The sequence below is a fragment of the Quercus robur genome, chromosome 5, assembly GCF_932294415.1.
Source record: "Quercus robur chromosome 5, dhQueRobu3.1, whole genome shotgun sequence".
NCBI lineage: Eukaryota > Viridiplantae > Streptophyta > Magnoliopsida > Fagales > Fagaceae > Quercus > Quercus robur.
The window spans coordinates 61,414,828-61,437,109 of NC_065538.1; the positions used below are offsets into that span (position 1 = coordinate 61,414,828).

Genomic DNA, 22,282 nt, shown 5'->3' on the forward strand with positions numbered 1-22,282 from the left:
TGGATGGAGCGCCATGCTCAGAAGCTGGATAATTAATGGGGATTGCTTTTGTAATGTTTTCTTATTGTGATTTTGATGTGAATCACTTGGTTGTAGTTTTTAGTGGTATTTAAGGACTTTATGTGTGTGTTTGGACAATGTTCAACATTTGGTTTTATTTCTCTTATTCAGTTGAACACTTTTATTTAATGTAGTTTTATTTTAATGTTAAATGTTGTGAACTATACATGTGAATTTGATGTTATTTAAATTAGCATGTGAGCTTTGTTACTTGGTGCTCTATAGTTGACATTATTAACATAAAGTACTGTGTGTTTAATAATTGTTGTTATGTATTTGGTGTTTTTTTATAGTATTATATTTTTTTATAATATTTGTTATTTAGTTCATGTTACTTACATTGTAAGGTGAGTTCAACTAACATTATTGCAATTCCTTTAGTACTTTATATTAATTTGTCTGTTTATATATTGCAATATCTTTAGTTTTAATGCTTTGGTTTTTGCAGGGTATAGGGTATAATGGTCTTCCCCAGTGATCCTTTCTGGTAGTATGATTTCGATGATGCTTATTTTAACTTCGACGATGATGACATGAACATTGGTGGATGTGGTGATGACATGGACAGTGGTTTCAATGGTGATGACATGGATATCAATGATTGTGATGATGACATTACCACTAGTGCAGACACAGACTCAAAGTATGACAGTGAGGAGGAAGAGTTTTGGTTTGTATTTTCACTAATAGGTGAGATGGTGGCATATTTCCAATGACATTAAGACAAGCGCCCACAACGTACTAACATTTTGAGTGGAAGCGATTATATGGCTAAAGTGAGAGATGACAATTCTACCAATTGTCATGACATGTTCCGCATGACACTAGATCTATTCTATCACTTGGTCGATGAGCTGAAACATTATGGATACTTGAATGAAGAGAAGGGGCATGTTGACGTGCAGGAGCTAAGTGACCATATTCTTGTACATTGTCGGCCATAATACTCGGATACTACCTGTGGTAGACAGATTTCAGCATTCCACTAAAATTGTGGACCGCAAGTTCCGTAAGGTGTTGCGGGCTGTCCACGCATATGGCCATTATTCTGACATTTCTGATATAATTCCTTTTGGCAATTTTAAAGTAGTTGTATCTAATACCTATTGGTAATGTAAGTACAGTTGGACATGCTTATATGCAATTGTATGTGATACATTTTCGCAATGGAATATTTTTCAAGGACCATTAGGTAGGTTGTTATTGCATCTTCATTGTCAAAGCCTTGTTGACAATATCTTTTGTATAGTGGAGTATTTTGGTGGGCTGTTGGGACTACGTATCTTGTTGTCAGTATATGTTATAGGCACTGGAACTATATATATAGGTTATATTATGTTAGATGAGAACTCATTAGGCAGGTTGTATTATTATATATTCATTGTCAAAAGCTTGTTGACAATGTCTTTTGTAACTTATGAACTAATCTTGTAGTTTGACAATGGAAGTTAGAAATCTGTTGGTATTTTGTATATTTGGTTGCAAATCTTGATACTCTAATAATAATTGACCAAATTTTTAGTTGGTTGCAAATCTTGATGCTCTAGTTATGTTTGGCTGCAAATCTGTGAGGTTGTAGGCAGTTTTAGTCTTCTGTGAGGGTTTGGACTCTGCTAAATAAGAGTATCTTGGAACCTGCAGATTGTTGGAGTCTTTGGAATGGGGCTTGATAGCTAAGTCATGTATTTCCCATATTATATGACTTGGAATATTCCTTTGTTTTTATGAGCTTTTTTTTGTTTATGTTTACTTGAGAGTTGTTAAAGGGATATGAGAACAATTTGATAATTGGGTTGGCAGCTTATTGATGGGACACTATCAGTAAATTAGTGGTTAAAACTAATGGATACAAGTTTTTAGGTGGTATTAGAGTTCTATCCAACTTTATAGTAATGGATGCTTGAACTTGCAATTTGTTACTTGTTGTAAGCATCAAACAAGAAAGAGGGTAGAAATTGGAATTACTGTATCCAGCTGAACCTGCATATTTTTTACACAAAGTTTGTGATCTTAATGAACACAATGAGAAATAAGGATGCCATATTTTGGCTGTTGTAAAATTTCCATTTCTTGTGTTGTTTTCATACATAAAAAATTCTATGCAATCTTTCTGTCATCCTTAACTGCAAATGGGCTATACTTATTACCTTGAACTATTTTTTTCCTACTTGGTAAACTAAGAAAACCTACTCAATATGATTTCTATATCACTAGGAAACTCTTAAATATGGGGCTTGATAGCTAGGATACCTTTTTTAATCAAACTGAAATTAACAAGGAGAAAGATATTCATAAAAGAGTCATTAGATTAAATTAAAATGTCAAGTGTTATAGCAGATTGTTGGAGTTATGTGTCCAAACTCAATGGGTTGCATATTGCCTATTACATACACCACATTGTCATGGCAGACACAATTGAGCTCTTTCAACATCCCCAAACCTAGTACTAAATAAGTAGAATACAATAAACAACACCAATGAGAGAACTAGAACTTGTTTATACGTGTTCATATTCTCTTCAGCAATCATTTGTGCAACTTTACATTTTTCTGCTTTTCGCTTTGCAACTCTTTCCCTTTCTCGTACTTCTTCAAGCGATGCACGTGCTTCCTTCTCACCCTCAGCAGCAAGCATTGCCTCATTCTCCAACCTCCTGAAATTTGCTATCACGAAAGGTGTTGTTTCTGTACCATGCTTGCAAGTGTTGCTGTCCAACCATCTAAAAAATTTACAATGTCGGTCATCATCCTGTAGCGTACATGACAATATCAATACAGGCGAAATGAAGGAATTTATGACATATCACAAACAGTGTAACTAAACGCAAATGTAAACTCACTGACGTCCATTCCCTACAACCATAAAACCTCTTACCAAAGTTATGAAGCAACAATGATGTCCTAACCACACAACGATCCATGTCACATAGATGGCCATTACAGTTGGAGTAGTAGTTACTTCCTTCCAACATTAGTTTAAACACCACAGCCTCTACACATGGTACAAAATGAGCAGTATTTTAATTTCCCATTGCCATGTGCTTGTAAGGAGTACTGTAAAAGTAAACCAATCTGCTCCTTATTGCAACTCAAAATTTTCATATAGTGAAAGTGAACGATGGAAGAAAATAGATTATGCAAGAATAAGGACTGCAGATTCCTTTCAAATGCTCAAAACAACTAATGTCATTACAGCAAGCATCTCAACCAAACTAATTCCATTAATGCAAAATGTTATGAAAATTATTCACCAGAGTGCTACATGTTAATACAAAGAACTACTCTCCCATATAACGATTGTAAAAACAAACAAAACCACAGAGGCAGAATCACACGAGAACAATCCAAACAAACTAAGAGCATAGTCACAAGAAACCAAATACCCACATTCCTGACCTCAGAGCATAGACACAAGAAACCAAATACCCACATTCCTGACCTCAGAGCATAGTCACCGAAAGCTAAACAAACTCAACCCCCCATAAACAAAATTAAAACACAATTTTCAGTAGTCATGAAGTCATATATCGGGAAAAAAGAGATGTGGGGAAAATAATAAAGCAAGTAGAGATATGAGTTTTGGAATCCATTCATGAATTTCGGTGTTCCTTTCGGGGCAAAGAAAGAAAACAAAATGAAGACAAACAGAGCAAGAGAAATAGAGCACTACAACTAAGAAATGAAAAAAAAAAAAAAAAAAAAAACTCACGATAATCTTTGATTTTTGCTAGAGATGGTCTTCGACTTTTGCTGGAGAAGAATAGAAGCTTTGAACTTTGCTTTCGATGGGTCTACGATCTAGATGACGAGATGGGTTTCTCTGTTTTTTGGAGATAGGTATTTAGGGAGATAAGTATTCGTGCTAGAGATGGAAGATGCAGTGTGTTGGAGATTAGGGAGATGGGTATTTGATGGAATTTGTTAGAGATGGGGAGTGTGTGGGAGGTGCTGGAGATGGATTCGGGGAGTGCTGGAGATTTGGGGAGAAGGGTATTTGTTGAAATGCTAGAGTCAGAGTGTGTGGGAGAGAAGGAAATTGTTTTTAAACAATTTTTATATGGGTTGAGAGGACACGTAGGTTACCGTTCTAAGTATTTGGCAAGGTGTGGGCTCTACTAAAAAAGGGAAAAAGTGAAGAGGAACAAAATCTCAGTTATGAACCAAACAAATAATTTTGAGTTTTAGGTTGTTGGTGAAATAGAGTTTTGAGATATGAGTAATGAGTTTGAGATATGAGTTTTGAGTGATGAATTTTGAGTAATGAGTTAGCCCTAATCCAAACAGCCTCTGATTTTTTTATCACCAAAATTGATGTTTCAGAGTCTCCTTTAAAGATAGAACTACTCAAGCCGAGCTCTTGAACAAAGGTGATTGCTCTTCGTGCTGCAATTGTTTCCAAGACAACAATAGACGATGGCAGAGGGATGATCTTGGATAGAGCCGCCAGAATTTTGCCAGAGGAATTTCGAACCATGACTCGATACCTATTGCTTCCAAATCTTCAAACATAGCTCCATCAAAGTTTGTTTTCAGCGTGCTTTGGTTAGGCGGTTTCCAAATTGTTTGATTTGGTGGCTGCTTGATGACAGATTTGCCACAGAGTTGCTGAAACTCCTGAAGGTACTGCCGTGCCAAGTCCAAGAGTTTGTCCAGTGGCACCACTGCCTCCTTAACTTGGATTTTGTTTCGGCGAGTCCATAAAAACCAGCAAATCGTGATGAATAGCTCTGCTCCTCATTGATTTAGGCTTCGCTTGGGAGTTCATAAAGGAAGGGAAAGGAATGGAATGGAATAATAATAAGGGAATGGAAAAAAATGGAATGGAATGGGATGTATTTAAGTAAGGGAAATGAATAGAAAAGAATGGAATGGAATGGAATTAAGTAACCTTGATTGGATGTTTTAAAATAAAGGAATGGAAAGGAATGAAAATGAATGAAATGTAAGTAATCTTGTTTGGGAGCAACATGGAGGGAATGGAATGGAATTATTTTATGACAATATTATTATTAGACCCATATTTTAAAATAAAGAGTTAAATATACAGGGGTATTTTGGGAGTTTTAGTAAAAAAAATCATTAAATTTAATTTCATTCCCTCCAATTTTTATCAATTTCGGAGGGAATGAAAATTTGAGGTTTTAAGGGAATAGAGAGGAATGAGTGTTTCCTTCGACCCATTCCATTCCCTCCTACTTGAACTACCAAACAAGGGAATGGACTTTCCATTCCCTCCTTTAAAACTCCCAAACAAGGGAAGGGAAGAATATTCTAAAATGATTCTTTTTATTCCTTTCCATTCCCTCCTCCCAAGCGAAGCCTAAATGGGGTTAACACTACATGTAACTCCTCAAACCATTTTCCCCAAGCCAGACTGAGATTATCACAATTCCACAAAGCATGAACCACAGTTTCGTGCTCTCTGTTGCAGTTGGAACAAGTGGATCATTGAACCACCTTTCTCTTTGCTAGATTATCCAAAGTAGGAAGAGAATTGGGGCAAGCTCACCACTCAAAAGTTTTAATCTTATTTAGTACCTTTAGCTTGCACAAACCATTCTAGAATTTTCTATTTTCCCCACTGTCTGAAGCTGAAGCCATCTCTCTGTCTTCCATATCTCGAAGTGGTTGGTAACCTGTCTTATAGAGAGAGTGTGCTAATTTTTAGGAAAAAGGTTTCTCTAGTAGCTTTTTTTTTTTTTTTTTTTAATAATTTTGTTGAATTACAATTTTAACCCAATTTTTTATTTTTTAAGAATAAGGATTATCTAATTAGATCAGGGGTATTTTTGACATTTTCTGAAGTTATAACTAACTTTCTGAATCCTCTTAATTTATAGAGATAATGAAACAGGTATCATAAAGAAAGACCATGTAATTCAATATTGTAAAGCATACACCATAGCTAGAAATTAAATACACAAGATTTGTAGTTCGATATTGTACTAAGTGTACACCATAGATAGAAAGTAAATTCACAAATTTTTTTAGGGATGAGTATAGCCATTGGTTAAAGAGTTGCTCCTCTTAGAGCATCACCACCACCTCAAACTCCAATTTATTGCCTAAACATTGGTACAGCCAAAGGCAAATTTTTTTTGCCTTCTTGCTTAAGTGAACTACCAAGACTAGCAGTTCACTATAACAAGAAGGTATAAAAAAAAATTATCACTTAGTTGGGTTTGGTGGTAGAGAGGAAGAGAGAGAAACTGAGAAAGAAATTGATAAGAAAATGAATATTGTTTAGTTGATGGTAAAAGTAAGATCATTGATGTAAGGTGTGTTGTGAAATTGTGTGTTAAAATAAATAAAGTAGCTTTTTGAGGTGTTAAATGCTAAAATATTTAGCTCCACTGATGTGGATGCTCTAAAGAGCTAAAAGAGTGAAATTATGTGAGGGATTGTGATTTCGGGTTAGTTTTTTTTTTTGTTTTGATAAAATCCAAGTGAATGGATAAGATCAAGTAAATGTCTATCAAAATGCATGGTTCAACTGATGATATTGTACCATTTAGATTTATGGTTTTACATTTAGAGTTATCACTTATTTTATTTATTTTTAAATATACAATAAAATAACTTCTCATTTTATTGATAAAAATTTATAATTTACATTCATTTGAATATAATAAAAATATTACATGGCCTTGATCCTAAATAATCTTTAAAATAAATTTAAATTCCTTTAAGTCCTAGTTTTATTCTAAAAGGTGAAAATTACATTAGATAAGACTTTGTATATGAAGCATCGATTTTAGGTTGAATACTAAGTTATGAGGTAGGGCGGTGTTAGACACCCGCCTTTCTAGGTGAACCAATCTTCTAAAATATAGTGATCACCATCATGTCGTGTCATCCAAAACATGTCACAAAAAAAGAAAGGGCATGTCATTTGGGTTTTTATTTTTTATATTTTATTATTTTAAGTTTTGAAGCATATGCAAAGGGGATGAGCATCTGAACATTCATCAAATATGAACATGTTTTTGGTTGATTTGAGAGTATTAAAGACAAAACACTTAAAAGTTCAAGAAATTGTACATTTATGCGCAATGCTTGATGATCGATTAGGCTTGGACATATGATCCTAACACATATATAACTTCGTGTTTAGGATGAATTGGGCAAAGTTTTGGTATGTTTTTGGGGCTCTAGAAATTAGAGGATTTAGCAAAAAGGGGGTAGGTTCGTGTCAAATGAAAGGATCACCAATCATCGTAATAACCTGGCCTAAAAGTTCTCTAAATCTCTAGGAAATTATGTACTTTGAACTATGAAACCCTTGTTTATAGAGGGTAAAAGGTCTTGGTTGATGACCTTGGATGAGTTTGGGACTGTCAAAATAGAAAAATATGAAAAATTGTTGAGTTGAACAAGTGCCAAATTGAGAAACTTTCTTCAACCCATTACATAGAGATTAATATAATCATCCCTATGTATTTTTAGTCACATAATTAATTTAAGGAATTATATAATATAATTTGTTTAAATAATATACATTTTCCTTAAACAAAGCACAAAAATACACGTGCTCATTAATTAGATTGCAGATAAGCCCTCGTTTAGGGTTTTAAACATTATTATTAACTGTCTCTACCTTTCCCAGTTCCCTTTGCCACCACCACTCTCCTCAACCTCGTGCTCTTCAGAGTTCAGTCTCGGGTTAGTGCTCTCTCTAGCATTGTCATTTTCCTTTTCCTCATCCATTTGGGTTTTCAAAGAACAATAAGGCTTGCCATTTTTGTTTGAGAAAGAAAGGCACAGTTTATGGGGTTTTTGATTTCCATACAATTTGTATATTTGCAGGGCAGAGATAAATCCAGAGATGGCTGCAAGTCTCGCTTCCAAATGGTCTCGTGGTATGTCAATGTGATCTTTATTACCCTCTTTTTTTCAAGTGCTCTATTCAGTTTAAACAGTGACATTGGTGGATGATAGTACTTAAATATGAGGTTTTTGTTCCTTGATTTGAAATGATGATTGTAATTACATAAATGTTCATTCAAATGTGTTAAACCTCTTTTCCCTTTTCTGGGTATTAATTTTTTTATTTATTTATAATTTTTGGAAAGTAGGAAGAACTGGTTGTTAAAGATTCTGGCTGTTTCAGTAGTGATGACATTGCATGATAGTTGCTTTTGGAATGTGTAAAATGAGTTTGATCAGCTGGGTTAATGGGATGCTGAATCTTGACATTGTTAAATCTCTCTATGGAATTTGTTTGAGCACAAACCAATTTTTTCCCACTCGAGGTGATACAAAGTCGCTCAAGAGGATGAATATTTGACTTTGTGCTAGAGAGGATATGGACTTTTATGTGAAATGCACAAGTTAACAATGAGAACAAGGATTAAAGCCTAGATTATGATGCAGGAATTAGGATTGATGTTTAGGGGTTTTAGGTTAGAAAATATGGATCTTGATGGCTGTTTGAGGCCAAAACGGGGGATAAAACAAAAAACAAGGTAAATAAAACACTAGGCAATCACACCTAGGTCTTTATAAGCAATCACACCTAGGTAGGAGAAGGCAATCACACCCTTGAAGCTTAAAATAAGCTGCTGAATTTTATTAATCAATCACTATATATTATTGACTACAATAAAGCCTTTATATAGAGACTATTGTTAAACCCTTTCCTAGAAGGACTAGGACTCTAAATAATCTATTCCTAGAATGACTAGGAATACTAATAACCAAAAAATGACTTAATAACTTCTAAACCTAATAGGAAAAAGACTCAAAACATAAAATAAGACTCATGGGTCTTTAGGATGGATACGGATTAGGTACAATATATCAGTGCATTGGACACGATACGATATAGACACACGTCCAAAACTGTGCACTGGACAGAAGCTTAACCCCTCTAGGACAGCCCATTCCAGAAAATCTTAAAATTACCAGACTACCCCAATTTTTAAAACTTAATACTAAGACTCAATAATAACCAAAATAACTTATGAAAGATGTCAAGAAAGTCCCAAATTAAAACTAGACCACAAATCTTGAATCTTGTCATATTTAATCATCTCTTTCCTTGAACCCTTTCTTGCCAATGCCTAAGTTACAAAGGCTGCTCAAAGCGTAATGATGCACTTTCAATAATCAAGATACAAAAAATTTACAAGGATAGAGTTCTCACAAGCCTACAAGCCTACATATAATTCTGATACAGTGAGATATGATTCTCTGGATTTGTATGTCTGAGTGTGCGTGTCTTGTGTGAGAACATCATACTTATACTTGAGGCTTTAGCAGTTAATCTTGTCCTCATTGCCATGTGTCATGTTTTCATTAGCTTTTAATCCCTAGATCCTAGGTGAAAGCACTCTAATAACTATGTTGAGGTAACTGCCTTCTCATGTGGTACTCATATGAAGTATCTTGGTCTTCCGGCGGTTGTTGGGAGAAATAAAAAGGCGAGCCTCAATTTCATCAAGGAGAGAGTTTGGAATAAGCTTCAAGGTTGGAAGGAAAAACTCCTTTCTCAAGCGGGTAGGGAGGTGCTCCTAAAAGCGGTAGTTCAAGCTATACCCACCTTTGCGATGGGTTGCTTCAAACTCCCATCCGGACTTCTAAACGATATTGAGATGATGATTAGGAAATTTTGGTGGGGTCAACGGGGAAACCAACGTAAGATTCATTGGAAGAATTGGGAAACTTTGTGCAAACCAAAGGCATTAGGAGGTATGGGCTTCAAGGATTTGGAAAAATTTAATGAGGCTATGCTCGCAAAGCAAGTGTGGAGGCTATTAGTAGATCACTCTTCCCTCTTTTACCGGGTTTTTAGTGCCAAGTACTTCCCAAGTGGGTCAATTTTCGATGCAAAGGTAGTTTCGGGGTCGTATGCGTGGCAAAGCATTGTCAAGGCTAGTAAGCTTGTCCAATCGGGCTTGCTATGGCGAGTGGGGAATGGCACAAAGATCAATATCTACAATGATAGGTGTCTGCCTGGGGAGGCTTCGGCTTGTGTGGTTTCACCAAAAATTGAGGAGGCGAAAAATTGGGTAGTTGCAAATCTGCTAGAGCTGGAGGGAGGAGGTTGGAATGAGCAGCTTGTGGATGACCTCTTTCTGCCCTTTGAAGCTCAAAGAATTAAGAGCATTCCTTTGTGTTACGGACCAAGATGACTGCTTATCATGGCCAAGGTGCAGGTCGGGGTCATACTTAGTCAAAACAGGTTACCAGCTGCTGTGCGAAAAGGAAATGAGCTCACTGCCTTCTAGCTCCGACTCTGATGGGGTAAGAAGTTTTTGGAAATTCATCTGGCACTTGAAGGTTCCTAACAAGGTGAAGGTGTTCACTTGGCGGGCTTGCTCAAGAGCACTTCCAACAAAGGAAAATCTGAAAAAAAGGAAAGTGGTAGATTCCTCCGTGTGTGATCAGTGTGGATATTTGAATGAAGATGAGGTCCATGCCATTTGGGACTGTGTGTAGGTCCGTGAGGTGTGGGAGTATTCCTGTGCTGATGTGAGGAATAAGTACCGGTCTGTGAAGAATATGTGGGACCTCGTAAGTATTATGAAGGCTGAAGGTAAAAATATGGAGGTGTTTGTGATGTCGGTTGGCTTATTTGGATGTGGAGAAACAAGTTGCGCTCAAATGAAGCTACTCAGCCATGTTCGAAAATCGGTCAGTTAGCCTCATCCCTATTGGCTGAGTTTCAGCAAGGAAAACAGGGGCGGGTTGCAGAGAAGCAAGTTGGCCTGGTGCAATGGCAGCCTCCGGCAGAGAACTCCATTAAAGCTAACTTTGATGGGGCGGTATTCAGGGAGGAGCAGGCAGCCGGTATCGGAGTGGTGCTACGCGACAGTGAAGGGCAGGAGCTGGCGGCTTTGTTGGAAAAGGTTAGGCTGCCAGCAACAGTTGAGGTCCTTGAGATGATGGCGGCACGAAGATCAACTCTGTTTGCAAGGGAACTTGGTTTTAGCCAGGTTTGTTTTGAAGGGGATGCGGAGTTAGTGGTGAAATGCTTGCAATTGGGGTCGGCATCAAACGCATTGACAGGCCACTTAGTAAAAGACTTTATGTCTATAAGGGGGTATTTTCAGTCCGCCTCTATCATCCATGTAAGGCAGCAGGGCAATCATGTAGCCCATGCGCTAGCTAGGGATGCTAGGTTTTCTTTTCCTTTAAGAGTTTGGATGGAGGAAGTGCCTCCAAATATTTTCAGCTTTGTTGTAAAAGATTTGCAATAATTATGTTATTTTCTCCCTTCCTGAGTAGGGAGGTTTCTCAAAAAAAAAAAAAAAATGTGGTACTCATATTCGCTTTACATATAAATCTGCTTAAGATGATAGTCTTTGCTCGAGGTAACTAGCACTGACTAATTTTCAACGACTTGGAAAACTTATGTAATCAGTTAATAACTTGGAAAACTTATTTAAAATAACATAATATTTTCCACATCTTGTACTAATATTTGGCCTAACGCATGCCCCCACATGTGGTTGGTGTATTCCTAGGCCAATCATCTTTGGATCACTTTACCAATTCCTATCAGTTTCAGGTCTTCGTTTCAGTCTTACTTTTCTACAACCCAAACACTAAATTTCACTTTCCTCTTTTTTACCAACTTGACAATTTCAATGGCTTGTGTCAAACAAGCTGCTTCTAACCCAGAACAAATTCCTTCCTTGAGCAATCCTGCTTCGAGTGAACCCATTAAGGATTGCGATGTGGCTGCTCAGATCATGAAAACCATTTCTGCTGACCAGAAAGTTTTCACCCCCTATGTCTTGCTTCTTGAAATTAGGGGGAAGGTTCTTCCTCATTCTTGAGCTTTGACGCTTCAGGCTATGGTCTTGGGGTAGCGATTCTAGGCGAATTTCCAGGGGATTTGGTTGACCATTTCCTTTGTTTTACTGTTGGTACTCCTGCCTATCAATCTTGAGGTATTTCTTGGGAGTGATTGGAATGGTAGCGTCAAGCTCAAGACTTGGACTCCAGAAGTGAAGGTGTGGGCTTTGGGTGACTTGAATGGACACACAGCTGAGAAACAAATGGACTCGCCTTGGTATTCGCAAGGCCATTTTACTCTCGAAGTATGATCCCCAAGTTAATCCAGTGTTGCTCTCATCGTTAGTTCTGTTTTAGTCCCCTGTGACCAATTTTTTCCACTTTTCTGAAGGTTTCATGAGTCATGACACTCACTATCAAAGATGTCTTTGCCCTAATGTGCCTTCCTTCTTATGGTATGTCTGCACACTTAACTTCTTTTAAGTTTTCGCATTCATTCACCTGCCCAAAAGAAGCAATTGCACTTTTATTTGAACTTATTTGTTGCAAAATAAGTTCATGGCTTGGGCTTCATTTTGTACAATGAAGAGCGTTCGTGTTACCTCCTGTGGCTCTGTAGATCCTTGTTCAAAATTACTTCGAGGAGGCTTATTTCTTCCTATGTGCCAATTGCTTGAGCTCAAGCACAAGGAATTTGAGTAGACATGGGCCCTATGTTTTTGGCTGATGTTTACAGAGCTATGGTATTGGCTTGTGCTTCTCCATGTAATACCCTAAGGGGTCATTTATGGTTTGTTCAGTTTTGTGCATAAACCTATTTCCAATAACTTGCGCCTGTCTTGAGGCCTTTCTCCAAAGATGAGTCCAACTCTTATGGACAACATTGGTCTGAAGCCAGATATGACGAGCTCTAGGACATTCCATCATTCAAACAGTGGTTTGATAATTCTTCAAATATGGTAGAACCCACAATATTGTAGACTTTAAGCCTTTCAATGAAATGAAATTTGGGCTCTTGGAATTTAAGCCGCTATCTTCTATGGCAGATGATGATAAGACTCGAGCCATATATGCCGACATTCTCCAAACATGAGACTTGTTTTTGGCTTGAGTACTTTTCTAGAGATACATAACCCTTCTCTTGTTGCACGCCAACTAGGCTTTGAGCAACTAGTATCTTTTCCCGGAGTCTATACTGAAAATAACCCATGGCACTCAAGAAAAAGCTTGAGGAAAGAAGAGATCACTTCTTTTGTGAAGAAGAGTAAAGATTTGGCAAAGAAGTTCATTTTTCACTGTTTTACACATTGCTCGTGCACTTCTACCAAGTTTCAAGATTGATGGGATGAATATATGGCAGCTAGGAATGATATAGACTCAATGGTTGAATCTCTTAAAACCCTTTGCCCAACTTTTCTTTTTGATAACGCACCAGATATTAAGTAAATTTTATTATTCAATGTTTACTATATATTTTCTAGGCTTTTACTAAAATACCAAACTTTTATATATCAGCCAATCCTTCAAATGTCACTGGCAAAAGCAAATGGGTCAAGTATAAAGCTGGGAAGGTTGAGAGTTTTGAAGTAAGTAGCTCTGACCCTTTAGATCAAATGATTGAGGAAGCATATATTTCTGTTTCTCGTAAGATAAATCCGGGTTATTTAGAATCTATGGCCATATTATTTCTGCTTCAGGTGAAATAATTAAACGTGTGCAGAGAGTTAATTCAAGGGCCAAACTTCAACAAACCTCGAGCTCCTCAAGGCCTGGTTTCTCAACTTAAATCTGTCAAAGAGAGACCTGAACTCGAAGGGAAAAGGAAGGTTATAGTTGCCTCTGATGTGGTAGAGGAAGAATCTCCTGAGCCTCCTTTGGCCACAAAAAATCTAGATCAACCTCTATCCAAATCAGAGAACCATCTGACCAGGCTCAAGCAATTAGTGAAGATATTCCTGAGGCTATCCCATCACAAGTTCAACAACCAATGTGCTGGTAGGAAGCTTGCTCAAATAGAAAGGAGATCCAAGCTCAGGGAGGATGAATTTAAACTTAGAGGAGAAGTTGAGGCAGCAAAGCAAGAAGTGGAGGAACAGGCTCGAGACCTTGCTGCTGCTAAAGCCTAGAAACAATGGCTTCTTGATCAACTCAAAGCCCTACAGGATACCCATGGGGACCAGGTTGGTCCTGATGTTTTTAAATTCCTTGAAAAATCAGAGATTGAAGAAGAAGAAGAAGAAGAAAAAGAGGAGGAGGAGGAGGAGGAGGAAGAGGACAGTGAGTAGGCTGCCCGACCCGGTCCCCTCCATATCGCTCCATATGGATATGATATTATTTCTAAGTGGGTTGGGTGGGTTCAACTATTGAAGTGGCGGGTGGGGTTGGGCGGTGGGTTGAGTTTTTTTTAAACCACCTAGACCTTGTCCAACCCGCCTCTATGTACATAGTTATCTCTTGTGAGTTTATATCTCATATCATTTTTTTATATTAACTCCATGATTTATACATGTTAATAGTTTTTATTTTTGTTGAAGTCCTACAATGGTTTATAGGATTTAGAGGAATTACTTTTTAAATTTATTCGCAAGCCTACTTGTGTACAAGCCTACAAATATTTCTGATACAATGAGAGATGATTCTTTGGGATTTTTATGTGTGAGTGTGTTTGTCTTGCGTGAAAACATCTTTCGCTATTTATACTTGAGACTTTGATAGTTAATCTTGTCATCATTACCATGTGTCACGTTTTCATTAGCCTTTAATCCCACGATCCCAGTTGAAAGCACTTTGATAACTGCCTCGAGGTAACTACCTTCTCATGTGGTACTCACGTACTCTTTACATAAACCACTCAAAATGACAGTTTTCGCTTGAGGTAACTACCACCAACCAATTTCCAATGATGTGATGCCACTTGTCATTCCCTTAGGGCTTCAGTCCATTGTTAATCACTTATTGACATGGCAAACTTATTTAAAATAAATTAATATTTTTTTCTCAAAAAAAAAAAAATTAATATTTACCACATCTTGTACTAATACGTGTACTATTGATAAAATTAAATATTTGGCCTAATAGAATTGACAATGCTTAAGTTTGTTCCTTGGACTAAAATAATTGAATCTGAACTTAATCATGCCTAATTGAACTTGCTTCTCCCTCGTTCTGCCATGATGACCAGGATAGTTGATTATAATGAGTTGCAATTACTTATTGGTTCCTAATATTTCCCAACATTTCCTTGTTAATTTATTTTCTTGACTTTGGGGGTTTTTTATTTATTTATTATTATTTTAAACTGTTTGGCTCACTGCATATTAGTGGGTCGTTCATTTTTGGGGGGCCTTGACCACAAATTGTCTGGTTTTCTGAGCACATCACATGAGGCATGCAGCAATTCCTTCTCTCAGGTCAGTGTCTTCTTCTGTTATTGTTGTTTTTTATTTTGTAAGATTGTAGTTGAGATATTTGAAGATTTTTCACTATTAGTGACTTTTTGGTTCAAATGGCTCTTCCAGCCTTTGTAAGAACTAGCCATTGTCCTGCGCGACGTGCGGATAATGCTTTAAGCTGTTATGTGAAAAACTTATATAGAATATCCAAAATATTTTAAAGTAATAACATAAAATAATGTTGCAATAACATAAAGAGATTTTTGTTAAATTAATGATGTAATACAAAATTAAGGGGATGGAGAATTAAACTATAGAGAAAAAGTTACATAAATTAGAAATTAGTTATTATGTGGTGTAATATCTTTTCAAAAAAAAAAATGTAGTGTAATAAGTTGATTGTTTGTTTAATCATTTATTTTTTTGCTGAAATTTTTAATCATAATTTTTGTTTCTACATTGGCTTGGATTTAGCATAAAAAATTTGTAATTTCTTGTAAATGTTTATTTATTATTTATTTTTTTGAGAAAAATGTAAATGTTTAGTTGGCTTATGGAAATATAATCTAAAATTTATGATGTCATGTTTATGTTATTGAAGTATGATAGTGGTAAGTTAAACACTTAGTGAAAATTGTGATATCCTATTAATAGAATTTTATTATAATCCAAATATGTAAAGAAGTTGAGGAGTAAAGCCAAATGAAAAATTACTCTTACAAAGCACCACATGATAAAATTGCATTGTCTCTCACGTAATGTTTTTTCTTTCTTATATATATATATATATTTTTAAAAACCATATAAAATTCTTATATATATAATTAGTGCATACTTATAGATAATTAATGTGTTTTCACTTCATTGACACATTTAGGCTCCGTTTGGGAGTTCATAAGGGAAGAGAATAGAATGGAATGAAATAATCATAAGAGAATAGAAAGGAACGGAATGGAATGGAATGGAATGTATTTAAACGAGAGAAAAGAATGGAAAAGAATGGAATGGAATTAAGTAATCTTGATTGGATGCTTTAAAATAAAGGAATGGAAAGGAATGAAAATGAATGGAATGTAAGTAATCTTGTTTGGGAGCAACATGGAGGAAATGGAATGGATTCATTTTATAACAATATTACTATTAGACCCCTATTTTAAAATAAATAATTGAATATACAGAGGTATTTTGGGAGTTTTAGTAAAAAAATCATTAAATCTAATTCCATTCCATCCCATTCCTCCCAATTTCGGGGGGAATGAAAATTTGAGGTTTTAAGGCAATAGTGAGGAATGAGTGTTCCCTCCTACTCATTCCATTCCCTTCCACTTAAACTCCCAAATAAGGGAATGAGTTTTTCATTCCCTCCATCAAAACTTCCAAACAAGGGGAAGGGAAGAATATTATAAAATTATTATTTTTATTCCTTTCCATTCTATTCCATTCCCTCCTCTCAAATGAGGCCTATGAATTAAAAGTTTTACATAAATGTAAACTTTGATAAGGTGGAAGCCTAAATGAGAGAAGCTTAACAAATGTGCCACTTGGCAGAACCTTATGGCCTCCCACATGAGGTCTCTGCTTTTATATATATATTGATGATGGAGTGTTAGATGATATCTCTAGTTCAAGTCTTATGGAGTGCATAAGTTACTAACAAATTGAAAAATAATTGTTTTAAGATTTTGATTTGCTTCCTGTGCAATATTCTTTGAAATTTTTTATTAGTTGGGTGTCCAAAATTTAAAGCTATTCTTGTTATATTGCAAAGTAAGAGATAAATTGAAGTGGAGCTTTTGATAGGCTGGGATGGAGTAACTTTCTTGCTGTTGCTAGTCTTAATGGTTTGGAAGAGGCATTATTACCTTGTTGACTTCAATAAATTTTTGGTTTTTTAGACCGTCATTTTTTTTTGAAATTTTTCCATCAAATATATATGAGGAATCAAACCTTTTGACAGTCGAAAAATATGCTCTTAGAATTGTAAATAGGACAAGCATGTTTACTCCTCTTAGAGAAATAATTTTCTTCTTCCGAATCAGAGTGGAATTCCTACCTAGATTTCTTGAATTCAATGTAGAATTATGACAGGGCTAGAGAACATAAATTCACAAAGCTTCTAGTAATAGCTAGGTAATGCAGGGCCATATCTGAATGTCTGCTCTGTGTGTGTTTTTGTGTGTGTATGTTTTTTTTTATTATACCTGACCTATTTACCATGTACAACTTATTTTTAAGAGAATACAGAATTTAGGTTAGTTATCAAGTTGACTTGTTTAGAGACCAATTAGCATCATTCTATGCCTTGAAAGGAAGAATTGCTTTAATCATCTCCCTTAAAATGTTGGAAGGAAGCTATTATATGTTTTGTTTCAAAGAACAAAGGCTCATAACACCTTATTGTGGAGCAATTCATATGATCTTGACAAAGGGTTTAGAAGTCCATTTTGCTCAGATCAATTGTTGGAGGTCCATTGTTCTTACCTTAATCAACTTAATCTTTCTCTTTGCAATTTTACTGCAACGAAGTACTTTCATTCAGATGAGGACTGTTCTCAAAGTTGTGGACAACTCGGGGGCAAAAAAGGTGATGTGCATACAAGCTTTGAAGGGGAAGAAAGGTGCAAGATTGGGAGATACAATAGTTGCATCAGTCAAGGAAGCCCATCCAAATGGAAAAGTCAAGAAAGGAAAGGTTGTGTATGGTGTGGTTGTGCGTGCTGCCATGCAACGCGGTCGTTGTGATGGTAGTGAGGTGAAGTTTGATGATAATGTTGTGGTACTTGTTGACAAGCAAGGCCAGCCTATTGGCACCAGAGTTTTTGGGCCTATCCCTCATGAGTTGAGGAAGAAAAAGCATGTCAAGATTCTTACTTTGGCCAAGCATATTGCATGAAGAATTGAGTACACTGGACTCCCAAGTGCAGGATTGTTAACATAGGCATAGTTTTGATAAATCTAGCATATTCTTTTGGTTGGACTCTTGAAATTTGCCTAAATTTATCTGCAATTATTAATGAGAAGAAAGGCTGATTTTGCATCCCATCAACTTTGGATAGTGAGTTAATATCCAAGAGACATATTCTTGTGTAGTGTATCATAAACAATCAATAATGGCTGATTTTGCATCCCATCAAAATGTGATTTTCAACTACTTTAGGCTACTACTCTCTCAACTGATTTTCAACTACTTTAGGCTACTACTCTCTCAACTGATGACTAATTGTCAAAATATCTACAGATCTTGAAAGGCAGATGTTTGGTTCTTCAATGGGTACAAATACAATGCTGGAACACCAGGAAGATCACTTTTTTTTTCTCGGTTTTTTGTTTTGTTTTTTTTTCCCTGCCTCCTTTAAATATAAGGACAGCTTGAAATTTAACTGCTGTGTTGCAGCAGAAACATTTGTTTTTGCCAAACTTGAAGATGTGTAATCTTCCATTCCTCAATCTGGTTAATCTTCCATTTCTTGAAACTTTGGTATTACAGGCAACCAATGTCAATGACGCCTTCAAAGACGTTTTGAACTCTACTCTAAGAGCCTACCTATTATTAATTGGATCAAGAAGTCCCATTGTTGTAAGGAACTGCCAAGATACCAATGTGTGTACATTTGTACTTCGAGGTGCCAAAATGTTATCCAAAGTACAATACATATTCTCCATATGTTATACTGTACCATCATTTTTCTGCCATTAGCCAGTTCCCAGTAGAGAAGTAGTGAGGGAGCAATAGAATAAAACAACTAGGTAAAACAAAATGAATATGACTTGAAGGACCCTACACAGTTCATTAAAACCAAACTAAAATTCATTGCAATTTGTTGCAAGATGCTTCACGATATGTCACTTGAGAACATATTCAAAAGTTCCTACACAGTTCTTATTTTAACAAATGTTTGATCAAATTTCCCACTACCTGTGAGATTAAAATTTGTAGGGTGCTCATACTGAAATCTTTTTGTTCATGGAAGGAGAATTGAAAGGGCTACCAAAACCGTTCAAATTTGAGAAAATGTGACCAGGGATGAGAACTAGTACTCTTGTCTTGTGGTTGAAAATACTTGGGGTTCATACCTTGGAGGCTCTCCCATTTTTATGGCGGGAAAGAAGATCAAAGAAACAAAGGAGTTGAACAAATGGAATAGAGAATGGTTTGGCAATGTACAATCGAGGATTAGAGAAATGAGAGCAGCTTTGGAAGAATATCCAAACCCAGCAACCTTCAGAACATAATGTGGACTGTTTTCGTGTATACATAGCTAGATTGTTGGACTGTATTTATCATCAGAATTTTATATGTTGTGACATTGCAAATTGTACCGTACAGATTTTTTGGTTTAATGTGATTAGACTTAAATGTATGCCAAATTGGACTTTCAAAGACCTGAAATTCCTGAAAACATAGGGGAGATTGTGAAGTCTACTATTTCTAAAGAAATTACCAACTCACATTGGTTTCAATAGTGAATATCATAGTGGTTTTTATGAAATATCCTTTTTGTTTTTTGTTTTTTGAAAAACCACTTGTATAGTTGTATTTCTTTATCACTATGTTTATGTAAAACATATAAAATATGTGCATGGTTGTAGGTTTTTCATTTATTTTATGTTACACATTTTATAACTTAAATCTTGTTTACTTTTTTTTTTCTTTGGTAGTTTTTCTAAAACTCTCTCTCTCAAGCCTGAAAGCTCTTCCTTTAAACTATTGTTCTTAGTTCAACATGTAATGTCTTCTTAACTTTTTCTTTTTTTATTTTTTTCAAAGAAGAAAATCCATCTTTATATTAATTAAGAAGTTGGTAAATCAGCATTAACAGAATTACCTTGTCTTAATGTCTTCTTACATGAATATTGTACTTATATTACAACATTAAACAAAAGAAAATTTAATCTAATCATTTACTTTGGCAAAATTTGTACCATCAAATTGTAAACTTCATAGTTATTATATACCTTTTATTTTCCCTTTTAAACATATCTATTTTAACATAATTGAACATTGCAAAAAATAAAAATAAAAAACTTTAAGTATTTTCATGTATTCAAGGCCTTTTATTTATAATGTTTTGTTCTATGAAAATAATTTTTAAATTTTGCTTTATTCATTGACAACCAAACAAACTTTAGTTCTTAAATCTTTGTTTAAGAACTAAATGACATTGGATTTCAATGTTTAAGACAACCAAACAAACTTTAGTATTTCAATGTTTTTAGGACAATGTCATTTACATGATCCTGGTTCTTTTCACATCTACCTATTAAGTATAACCTCATAAAGCTCATCAACAATAAAATTAAATTTAAAAAAAAAAAAAAAAAAAAAAAAAAAACTCTGGCATAAAGCATGTGAAGAATTTAATATTATTTAATTTACCGTAAATAAGTTAGGAGAGTCATATATTTAAAATTTCTACCACATTTTTTAAATCCCTAAAACTAAAATTTATATAGAAAATTTCTGAATATATAAGCATTAACAATTTAACATGTAGAAATGATTTATAAGCTTGTTTCAAAAGTTCATTGAGTCATCTTAAGCAAATCCTTCCTCAATCTGATTTTGAAATATAAGTGCCTAACTCTCAAGGAGAATCACGCTTAATGTTCTAGTGGCATCCAAACATTAAAATACAAAGAAAGAATTGGTAAAATCTACTATAAGTAAAAGCAAATGGTTGAGAAGAATAAGATTTTCTTGCAAAATCGTAAACTAAAAATGGGTTCTGATTCAAAGTGCTTCTCCTTAGTAATTGAGTGCATTATGTAATTTTATATTGGGGATTAACGATGAATCAAAAAAATTGAATCAAAAGTCTTGTAATTTAATTGGTTGACATCTTCTGATCTTTTTAAGAGATCTAAGATTTGAATATGAAATATCTCATCTCAAACCATTAATGTATTATATATATATGAGATGAGTTCAAGTTACACCTGGTGTAACTCTATAAGAGTTACACATTTTTTAAGTTATAGATTTTCAAAAAATCTAACGATTAAAAAGGAAACACAATTTTTTCAACTCATCATTAAATACTTACTTAATTAATAGCATCCTTATTAACTCTCTCCTAATTAATTACTTCTTGTCTCTTTTTTTCTCTCTCTTTATTTCACTGTAATTCATTTTTCCTCTATCACTTTCCTCGTCCACTTTCATAAAATGTTCAAGAAAAAACATTAACACCAGGAGCAGCAATTATAAGCATCAGATAATTACTACCATATCATCAATTTGATTGTAATTTTAATCTCTTTTATTCTTCTTGAATGAGAGAGTAAGTCTTAAGAACTACCACAAACTATGGCTTTGGAGGGGCACCAACACTCTCTGAACCAGTAATCTTCGTTAGATCTATTTGCCCATTAAAACTAATCCACTTTACAACTTGAAACTCAGGAACAACAACACAATTACAATTAATTTTCTATTACTTTTCTAATTCAAAGTTTGTTTTCAAATTTTCTCTTCCATTTTTTTCTTCTTTGGGTTTCAAGAGTTATGGGTGTCACTTCTTTGGGTTTCAAGAGTTATGGGTGTCAAATATTACCTAGCGGAAAAAAGAAAAAAGAAGCCCTAGATGAAACTACATTGAGATAAAAAAAAAATTAAAAAAAAAAGTAAGGTGGGGAAGACAATAGGTCCAATCTGAAAGTGGCGCAAGAGAATAGAGAGAGGAACAAAGAATTAGAAAGAAAAAGGAAAACAAAGAAAGACATGGCAGACTTGTAAAAGGAAAGAAAGAGTAGTAGTGGTAGTCTGGTAGAAGAAGATGTAGGGTAAAAGAGTATTGTAAATATATGCCAAAAAAAGAATATATATATATATATATATATATATATATATATATATATATATATAATGTTTTAAACAATAAGTACGGAGAGAGAAACAAAGCTGCTATTAATTAAGTGAATAATGTGTAACTAATTAGCATTTAATGCTATTTTTTTGACTGTTAGATCTTTTGGAAATCTATGACTTAAAAATGGTGTAACTCTTGTAAAGTTATATCAGGTGTAACTTGAACCCATCTCTATATGTATATATATATATATATGGGTCCGGCTTGTGTCCAGTGAAAG

At 35.0% G+C, this 22,282-nt stretch overlaps 1 protein-coding gene across 5 annotated transcripts in view; it reads left to right on the forward strand.

Annotated features, from left to right (window-relative positions):
- The first annotated feature begins 7,576 nt into the window (after positions 1–7,576).
- The window catches only part of LOC126726566 (50S ribosomal protein HLP, mitochondrial-like), a 94,063-nt gene continuing 79,357 nt past the window's right edge, over positions 7,577–22,282 (forward strand). Inside the window, exons 1-4 of one of the 5 annotated variants that reach the window (XM_050431837.1) lie at positions 7,577–7,721; positions 7,866–7,918; positions 15,123–15,211; positions 17,733–18,354. In XM_050431837.1, coding sequence (XP_050287794.1) covers positions 7,885–7,918; positions 15,123–15,211; positions 17,733–18,086 — 477 coding nt within the window. In that variant the 5' untranslated portion in view covers positions 7,577–7,721; positions 7,866–7,884 and the 3' untranslated portion in view covers positions 18,087–18,354. The other 4 variants (XM_050431836.1, XM_050431838.1, XM_050431835.1 and 1 more) reach the window with 4 other exon arrangements.